Here is a 10,186-nt window from a genome sequence, read left to right as displayed (position 1 = left end):
ACAGAAGCAATCTCCCAGTGAACAGCTTTGATGCCAGATACACAAGTGTCCATCAATTGTGGGACATCTAGGATACACTTTCACTGTCCCACCTGCTTTGTCTCACCCCCCCCCCCCACCCCACCCCACCCTACCCTACCCTCACAGGATCCACAATGCTGTAATTAAGGAGTGGAGCTGGTGGCAGCGTCCCTCCTCTTCCCTGCTATCTTCATTACCCCCAGCCTACGCCAATCAGTTATTAAAGCTAATTAAGCGATTCATCAAGTCACTTTCAATTACCGGCAGCCTGACAGCACGCATTAGGAGTGGAGAGGGAAGGAGAGTGAGAAAAAAATGAGGGGGCATGGAGAACAAATGAAAATTACAGAGAGGACCAAAAAAAAAAAACAAAGGACAAAAGAACAGCGCATGTGTGACAGAGTCTGTGCAATGTTAGAGTCGTATTTACTTCCAAAAAGCTGTGGAAATATACACCAATCAGCCACGAGATTAAAATCTCTGACAGGCAACATAAATAACACTCGCGCTCTGGTTACGGTGGTCCAGAGGAGTGGGGCGTAACGGTCAGTGAGTGAACAGCAGGTCCATGAAGTTGAGATCTGGGTGAGCCAAGGGCCAAACTGTGATGGTCTTAATGTTTTGGCCACAACAACCCTTTATCTCCACAACGCCGGTCTTGTGAGGTGTTCTCAGTGTTCAGTGCCAAATGTTTCCAAGGAGGAGCGACTGGCGAACACTGTGAACAGGGTCATTGATGGGTGAGACCCCCTTGGGTGAGACCCCAAGAACTACTGTAGCCCCCACTGCAGAAAGAGTTAACGCTGTGGTGATAGAAACAGGTTAAAACACAGTAGCTTTTCTGTGGGATTGGTCCAGAGGGGCTGGCCTTCACACCCCTCACAGATTATTGGGCACCAATGGACACCCAGGATTCTGCAGCCAGATTATGGAGTTATGGTTTACACACTAGGGGTGGGGCGATATATCATATCGGTTTCATTTGCGATATGTTATCAATACGTGCAATATATTGATATTTTTGGCGGGGGAAGCAGTCGGAGCAAAGAAACCCAGACCTCCCTCTCCCCAGCCACTGCTTCCAGCTCCTCCGGGGTATACCGAGGTGTTCCCAGGCCAGTCGAGACATGTAAGTCTCTCTAGCGTGTTCTTGGTGTTCCCCGGTGCCTCCTTCCCGTTGGATATGCCCGGAACACCTCACCAGGAAGGCGTCCAGGAGGCATCCGAACCAGACGCCCGAACCACCTCAACTGGCTCCTCTCGACGTGGAGGAGCAGCGGCTTCACTCCGAGTCTCTCCCGGATATCCGAGCTCCTAACCCTGTCTCTAAGGTAGAGTCCAGATGCCCTGTGGAGAAAGCTCATTTCAGCCGCTTGTACCCGCGATCTCGTTCTTTCGGTCACTACCCAAAGCTCGTGACCATAGGTGAGGGTTGGGACGTAGATCGAACGGTAAATCGAGAGCTTTGCTTTTCTGCTCAGCTCTCTCTTCACCACAAAGGACCGGTATAGAGCCCGCATTGCTGCTGACGCTGCACCGATCCGCCTGTCAATCTCACGCTCCATCTTTCCTTCACTCGTGAACAAGAGTTTACATCATGATTTGACTTTACATATTTAAGGTGGACCAACGAGGCAGCTGTGTCTAAGAGTGAACCATGAGTGGCCACAATCTCCACCAGCAACTGTGTCTGATCCACTCCATGTACCCGACACTACCACACCACCCCCACGTCAGTGTCACTGCAGCGCTGAGAATGCTCCTTTATTTAACGATGTTTGAATGACACCAAAACCTCACAGCTATCTAGTAGAAAGCCAACTATTGTGGAAGCTGTTACTGCAGTGGAGGAGGGACACATTCACTACTATTAAACTGCTCATTTGTGAACTGTCTGTGGTCATTACAGTAAGTCTGGGAGAGCAAATACACTGAAGGCTTTTCCATAATCTACAGCTACACACCATCACATCTTCAGGGAACTGTCTGCACACACACCACTCCATTCAGTGTGACACCCATGTGCCTGGACATAGTCAGCTTTCCCTGATACTCCATATTCAGCAGTGTGAGGCATAAGGCATAGCTAATTACATTATTGTATATCACAAAAGCCAATCAGCCAAACGTTGCAGTGATGCCTCATTAATAATAAAAAAAACCCTCCCATCCAGTCCAGCTTGGAATTTCTAATCCCCAAAAACCGAGAAGAATGTGTGAGGAGAGGGGGGGAGGGCCTGCCATTAGCTGTAAAGTGCCCTTATAAATATTCATAGCGCCAAGTGAGTAATAAGGGCAACGTTGGAATGGCTGAATAGGTAACAGTAAAAGATGTAGTGACAAAGCCCTTTGGCCCGGTACTTACCCTCCTAGGCTCCAGAGCAGAGATCAAGTAGCCCCCGTGCAATTAGAGGTCTTTCTTTCTGAATTAAGGCCAGCTTCAAGGTTAACGCTAATGGCCGTAATGGCTAACGTGCCTCGTTCTTGGCTGTGATGCCTGAAATCAAGCCGCGCCATGGGTTCTCAGTGTCGTCTACAAACGTGGTATGAATGCAGATATAGAGAGGTACTCTGTTATGCTGCCTTTGCAGATGTTTTGGACAAACCCTCTTTGAAATGAAGACTCAGCATTTCATATCACACCGATATAGCTCCAGTGCATGCGAGAAATATGACCTTGTGGTTGCTGGACCTCCCCCAGCTCAAAAGGACACAGACACCCGTCATAATCAGTGCTTTCAGCTACTTGAAGGTGCCCCAGATGCTGCCACTAACAGCTACATTGGTCTAAAGGCCAGATTATGCTTCTGTGTCGAATCTACGCCATAAGCAACATGTACCCGACACTGTAGCCTGATGCACACCTCCTCAGAAATGTATCAAAAAGTCAACAACAACTAAGATCTGTCCGCAATTAGAGACGAGCATGGATAGAGCGGGGCAGCACGGTGGCGCAGCAGGTTAGTGTCGCAGTCACACAGCTCCAGGGGCCTGGAGGTTGTGGGTTTGATTCCCGCTCCGGGTGACTGTAAGGAGTTGGTGTGTTCTCCCCGTGTCCGTGTGGGTTTCCTCCAGGTGCTCCGGTTTCCTCCCACAATCCAAAAACACACGTTGGTAGGTGGATTGGCGACTCAAAAAAGTGACCGTAGGTGTGAGTGAATGTGTGTGTGTGTCTGTGTTGTCCTGTGAAGAACTGGTGCCCCCTCCAGGGTGTGTTCCCGCCTTGCGCTCAATGATTCCAGGTAGGCTCTGGACCCACCGCGAACCTAAACTGGATAAGGGTTACAGATAATGAATGGATAGAGCGGAAGAGCCATAAATTCAGTCTCCTCGTCCACACACTACAGAGACTCCCAGATGACAGCAAACTCATAGAGAATGATTTCTACAAACATCGGTCTGGAAGTCACAGAACAAACACAGAGGTGGAAGAAATGCCTCTAAATAGAAAAACTTGAGATGAGAAAATAAAAAATCTTATCTTTGTATTTGTTTCCATCCTTGCAACTTACAAACAATGCTCTGGCACAAATATCACCCTACTCCCTGTATAGTGCACTTCACAGGTTACAAAACTAACACTACTTCACCCCGACAGTGCCCTAAATGTTAGATGGCGAGAGCAGTAAAATGGTTTTATTGTAAGATATACAATGTCATTTTTTAAATGCTATTTTATGACCTACACTGTGCACTACATTGCAGTCAATTGTAAAGACACAGGGAGAACACACCACACACCTCACAGACAGTCACCCGGAGGAAACCCACACAGACACAGAGAGAACACACCACACTCCTCACAGACAGTCACCTGGAGGAAACCCACGCAGACACAGGGAGAACACACCACACTCCTCACAGACAGTCACCCGGAGGAAACCCACACAGACACAGGGAGAACACACCACACTCCTCACAGACAGTCACCTGGAGGAAACCCACACAGACACAGGGAGAACACACCACACTCCTCACAGACAGTCACCCGGAGGAAACCCATGCAGACACAGAGAGAACACACCACACTCCTCACAGACAGTCACCCGGAGGAAACCCATGCAGACACAGAGAGAACACACCACACTCCTCACAGACAGTCACCCGGAGGAAACCCACACAGACACAGGGAGCACACACAACACTCCTCACAGACAGTCACCCGGAGGAAACCCATGCAGACACAGAGAGAACACACCACACTCCTCACAGACAGTCACCCGGAGCGGGACTCGAACCCACAACCTCCAGGTCCCTGGAGCTGTGTGGCTGTGACACTAACCTGCTTCACCACCGTGCCGCCCCTGAATTATATCACAACCAAAATTGAAAATATATCGTGATATACATTTTGGCAATATCGTCCAGCGAATACCGAACACTAGGATATGCGATAAGTTTCCTTTAACAACATCTCTCTGCAGTGCATCAGCATATATCATGTGCTCACCTGTTGGAAGTGCCTCAAACCTCTGTTATAATGTGTTTTAATTATGCATGCAGACATACAGGTGCAGCACTTCACTGTAATGTAATGTATTGTGTTGTTTCATAGGACACATTTAGTTGCTTTCCAGTAGGGGAGAAGCAACAATGTCATCCAAGAGTTAATGAGGCTTTACAGCCAACCCCAAAGCTGGTGGAAGCTGGCAGGCCATGTGAAAGGGTGACCATAAAATAAATAAATGTAGGAAAGCAGCACTGCAAGGCATTCCAGGCGACGGTGTTGTGGGGAACCAAGGCCCCTCGTACTAATAGGGCCTTGTTCCAAAGACGATATGCCAGCAGGCACTGTCAAAGGTAAGGAAAAGAGCATGCATAATTCATATTCGTAATACACAAGCTGAGGTGGGTTATTATGAACCCTGGGCGAGAGAGAGAGAGAGAGTGAGAGAGAGAGAGAGTGAGAGAGAGAGAGACATGGTCGTACACACAGCAAGGGGGGCATGAATTATTAATAAATGCTACAAGTTCCACAGAAGGCGAAACGAAACTGTGGGGGTGAAATAAACGACATAATGAAAGAGACTAACTGTGTGCTTTTAATTTGGTCGTCTATCAAGGACCACGGCGATTGGACACGACCAGAAATGTTGTGGAAAACTGCTTGTCTGTCTCTTCTGAAGTGAAGTGTATTGCTACAGTAACAGCTTCTACTCTTCTGAGAAGGCTTTACACTGTAAATCTGAACATTGCTGTGAGAATTTGATGGGGATCAGTGAGGCCAGGGTCTGATGTTGAAGTTCTGGATCAGAAACTCTGCTCCAACTCATTCAAAAGATACTGAATGGCGCTCCATCACTCCAGAGAACACAGTTCCACTGTTTCACAGGCCAGTGATACTAGGGCGTTTTAAATTGTGATATATACTGATATTGAATTATTGTCCAGCCCTACACTCACACACTCACCCAGTCACTCAAACCCACGTGGACACAGGGAGAACACACCACGCTCCTCACAGACAGTCACCCAGAGGAAACCCACGCAGACACAGGGAGAACACACCGCACTCCTCACAGACAGTCACCCGGAGGAAACCCACACAGACACAGAGAGAACACACCTCACTCCTCACAGACAGTCACCCGGAGGAAACCCACACAGGCACAAGGAGAACACACCGCACTCCTCACAGACAGTCACACTGGGTGAGGATCGGTCATCTCACCTGCAGCGCCACAGAGCCACCCTCCTTTTAATGTGTTATAAAAATAAATGTGGATTCTCTCTGGCTTTTCTTGTCGGAAAATAATAATAAAAATGCCACTCCTCCCTCTCTGCCATGATGTAATCTCTGTGACATCAGAAGCACTGGACAAATGTGTCCTCAATCTGGCAAATGTCCAGCATGTCCAACGTGAGATAAACAGCTCCAGTTTTCATTAAAGTGAGAGCCTGGGCTGTTTAACATGCTGTTACCAAAGTCAAGGAGGAAGGGTGGACTCACACAAGGTTATAACAACACTCAGTGGTCATTTTATGTCTGACAACTTAAGCACCTGTCAATATTTATTTCCATTACTTCAATAGCACTTGCTCGTCCAGTAGATACTGGAACATGGGTGTATGGATGTGATGGCAGCCACGAGTGCATTGTGGAGCTTTTCCACTACATGGTACCTACTCTTGACTCTGCTGTACTCTGTTGTAATCAGTTCTGCTTCACAAACACCTCTCAGGCTGATCCCAGAGTTACTGGATGGACCTCCATCGCTTCCCTGCTCCACAGCCCAATGCTGAGGGCTCTCTTGGCATCGGACATGATCATATTTCAAGCCCTGCAACAGTGGAAGCTGAAGAGCAAACCCACCCTCAAAAAATCCCTAAAGAGCTCTTACCCAAATTGGATGAGGCTCTTCCCTCTGCTGCCCGGTCCTTCAGGAGCTCTGCGATGGTCAGCTGCTGCTCGTGGTACTGTTTGGCTCGCTCTAAGTCCTGCATGCATCGAGCAGCGTGGCCCAGTCCAGCATAGGCCCTCATCTCTATGGACTTCTCGTTGAGCTCCTGAGCCAGCTCCAGGACGTGTGTGTGGTAGGACATGGCCTTGTCAAAGTTCCTGTGATAGTGGTAAGCACTCCCCAGGTTGCTGTATGCTCTGGCCTCTTCCCTCTTGTTCTCAAGAGCCTTGGCGATGCTCAGGTGCTGCTCGTGGCACTGAACGGCATTCTCAAAATCCCCCATGGCGATGTAGACAGCTCCCATGTTGCCCAGTTCTCGTGCCTCAGACAGCTGGTCCTTGGACTGTTTGGACAGCAGAACACACTGCTTGTGGCTGGCCAAGGCATTGGGATAGTCCCCGATGGATGTGTAGACGTGTCCCAAGCTGCAGAGGGCTAGGGATGCAGCCTACAAAGAGAAAAGCACACACATAAGGTGGTTAAGACTCTTATTTTCCATGACAACAAGGGAGGGGCCATCTTGGTTTACTTTGTGTTCGAACTTCTGGAGAGACAGTGAATACCTTGATACAGATAACAACCACTGCGATAATAAACACAAAAACACACACGTTTTCTGGACTCTAAATTCAGTGAGTTTTAAAGCTGACAGAGTTCTGCCGTGACGTGGTGGAGGAGGAACTGGCTGTGCTTTGCATGGAGAGAAAACAGAGAAGGAGGAGACGGAGAGGCAATACGCAAATGAGCGTTACGGGAAGTACCGAAAAAGTTGCCTTATTTACCAGCTTTATATTTGCATCTTCATTTCCACCTTAACTCTAGAAGCATCGCACTTCTCTGACCAACTGAGACCTAGAAATGTGTCACTAGTTGAGTGATATTATCTTCCTTACTGAGTTGTTTTCTTCCACCTCAAATGTGATTTTAGGAGGCGGATGTTTCCTTCTTACTCTCAGTTTTCATATTCAGGCAATTATTTCCACCTTAAATGGGTTTAGCTTTTGAAAAACAGGTCTCTGTAGGTGGCATCATGCCCATATAAGGACATCTTATAACCCAATCCGTGCAGTGAAACACACACACACACACACACACACACTAATGAACACTAGGGGGCAGTGAGCACACACATGCCTGCAGCGGTGGGCAGCCCCAGCCACGGTGCCCAAGGAGCAGTTGGGAGTTAGGTGCCTTGCACTTCAGTCATGACTTGCCAGCTCTGGGGATCAAACCAGCAACCAGTTCCATAACCACCAGGCCATGGCTGCCCCCAGCAACCGGAGCACCCGGAGGAAACCCATGCAGACACAGAGAGAACACACCACACTCCTCACAGACAGTCACCCGGAGGAAACCCACACAGACACAGAGAGAACACACCACACTCCACACAGACAGTCACCCGGAGGAAACCCACGCAGACACAGGGAGAACACACCACACTCCTCACAGACAGTCACCCGGAGGAAACGCACACAGACACAGAGAGAACACACCACACTCCTCACAGACAGTCACCCGGAGGAAACCCACGCAGACACAGGGAGAACACACCACACTCCTCACAGACAGTCACCCGAAGGAAACACACACAGACACAGGGAGAACACACCAAACTCCTCACAGAACCCTGGTGTTGTGTGTCAGTGATGCCCCCTGCAGCAGCACCACGCTGCTCATGACATAAGATTACAACAACAAATCTCTACAAACTTCTTTGTGGAAAATTAGTGCAAAATTGTACCCCCCAACCCCCTTTTAAAAGATGGTCTGAGTAGATTAATCTCCAATCAGAGGAAGCGCAGCAGCAAGCATGCTTCAAAGTTTGCCTTATTGTAATAAGAGTGCACTGTATCCAGTGGCAGAGAGGAGATAAAGACACGGAAGAACCAAGAAGAACCTCATCTGCTCTCTTCAAACAGCCTGGGACCAGTCAGTGAGCCTCGCTGTTTTACCCCCGGATAATCTTCTGCTGAAAGATACTGGTTTAAATTGCAGATCCTTATCTGTGGGTGGGATGTAGTCTCAAAAAGAAAATCAAATCAGGCCTTTAACGCACTGACCTACATATAGCTGCTGTCCAAAAAAAAAGAAAAATGGTAACTTTAAAAAAGAAGGAAAAACCACTCTGAAATTTTAATGCATGTTAATGTAAAGACATTTTACTCCCAGTCCTCTCAGAGCTCTCCTATTGGTCCATGTCTCTGGAAATTTTCAAACACTCTAAAGAGCTGCTCATGTGCAGAAAAATGAAATCCTAATGATGCAGAAAATTGAAATCAAGAAGAAAAAAATGGAGATTCGTGGTTGCAGGGTCTAGGAGTGACTGTAGGGGATAGTAGTGGCCTGACTTACACGCAGTTCCTTATAAACGTATTGTTGTTTGTTCTTAGTACTTTACAAATTTAATATATTCTTACTGTTATTATTTGTTTTTTCTACTTTTGTTCTCAACTCTGTTCTTTTCATTCATTCATTCATTATTTGTAACCCTTATCCAGTTCAGGGTCGCGGTGGGTCCAGAGCCTACCTGGAACCATTGGGCGCAAGGAAGGAATACACCCTGGAGGGGGCGCCAGTCCTTCACAGGGTGACACACACACACACATTCACTCACACACTCACACCTACGGACACTTTTGAGTCGCCAGTCCACCTACCAACATGTTTTTTTGGACTGTGGAAGGAAACCGGAGCACCCGGAGTAAACCCACGCAGACACAGGGAGAACACACCACACTCCTCACAGACAATCACCCGGAGGAAACCCATGCAGACACGGGGAGAACACACCACACTCCTCACAGACAGTCACCCGGAGGAAACCCACGCAGACACAGGGAAAACACACCACACTCCTCACAGAAAGTCACCCGGAGGAAACTCACGCAGACACAGGGAGAACACACCACACTCCTCACAGACAGTCACCCGGAGGAAACCCACGCAGACACAGGGAGAACACACCACACTCCTCACAGACAGTCACCCGGAGGAAACCCACGCAGACACAGGGAGAACACACCACACTCCTCACAGACAGTCACCCGGAGGAAACTCACGCAGACACAGGGAGAACACACCACACTCCTCACAGACAGTCACCCGGAGGAAACCCACGCAGACACAGGGAGAACACACCACACTCCTCACAGACAGTCACCCGGAGGAAACCCACGCAGACACAGGGAGAACACACCACACTCCTCACAGACAATCACCCGGAGGAAACCCACTCAGACACAGGGAGAACACACCACACTCCTCACAGACAGTCACTCAGAGCGGGACTCGAACCCACAACATCCATGTCCTTGGAGCTGTGTGACTGCGACACTTTCCTGCTGCACCACCGTGCCGCCCAACTGTTCTTATTAAAGGTAATTAATTTTATTCAATTTATTATAATTTAGAGTGTGTTGATTGTGTTGAACAGTGTTGATTGTAAAGTGTCCATGGGTGTCTAGAATCTGTTCTTTTTGCTCCTGGGAAGGAAGGAAGAGTGGGTGGTTTCCTACCTTCCTCCAATATCCATCACAATCCATCTTGACGCTGTAATTTTAAGGTAAAACATAATACAGTTGCTTTAATTTAAATGTTTCATTTTTTTTCCTTATGCTTTTTTTCTAATTAATTTAAATTAATTAATCAATCAGTTATACATTTTTATTTATTGAATATTTTTACAAGGTGCTATTTAAATGAAGTTTGACGGAGCAGTAGATTGATTCCTTCCTACAGACAACTCTGAACCCGTAATCACT

The 10,186-nt window shown here is 47.9% G+C and overlaps 1 protein-coding gene across 1 annotated transcript in view; it reads right to left on the bottom strand.

Moving 5' to 3' along the window:
* Positions 1-10,186, bottom strand: part of LOC136679752 (tetratricopeptide repeat protein 28-like) — a 202,013-nt gene that overhangs the window by 59,996 nt on the left and 131,831 nt on the right. The window contains 1 exon segment of the mRNA XM_066658422.1: positions 6,363-6,870. Coding sequence (XP_066514519.1) covers positions 6,363-6,870 — 508 coding nt within the window.

The sequence above is a fragment of the Hoplias malabaricus genome, chromosome Y (assembly GCF_029633855.1).
Source record: "Hoplias malabaricus isolate fHopMal1 chromosome Y, fHopMal1.hap1, whole genome shotgun sequence".
Taxonomy (NCBI): Eukaryota; Metazoa; Chordata; class Actinopteri; order Characiformes; family Erythrinidae; genus Hoplias; species Hoplias malabaricus.
This window is presented reverse-complemented; position numbering and strand designations above follow the sequence as displayed.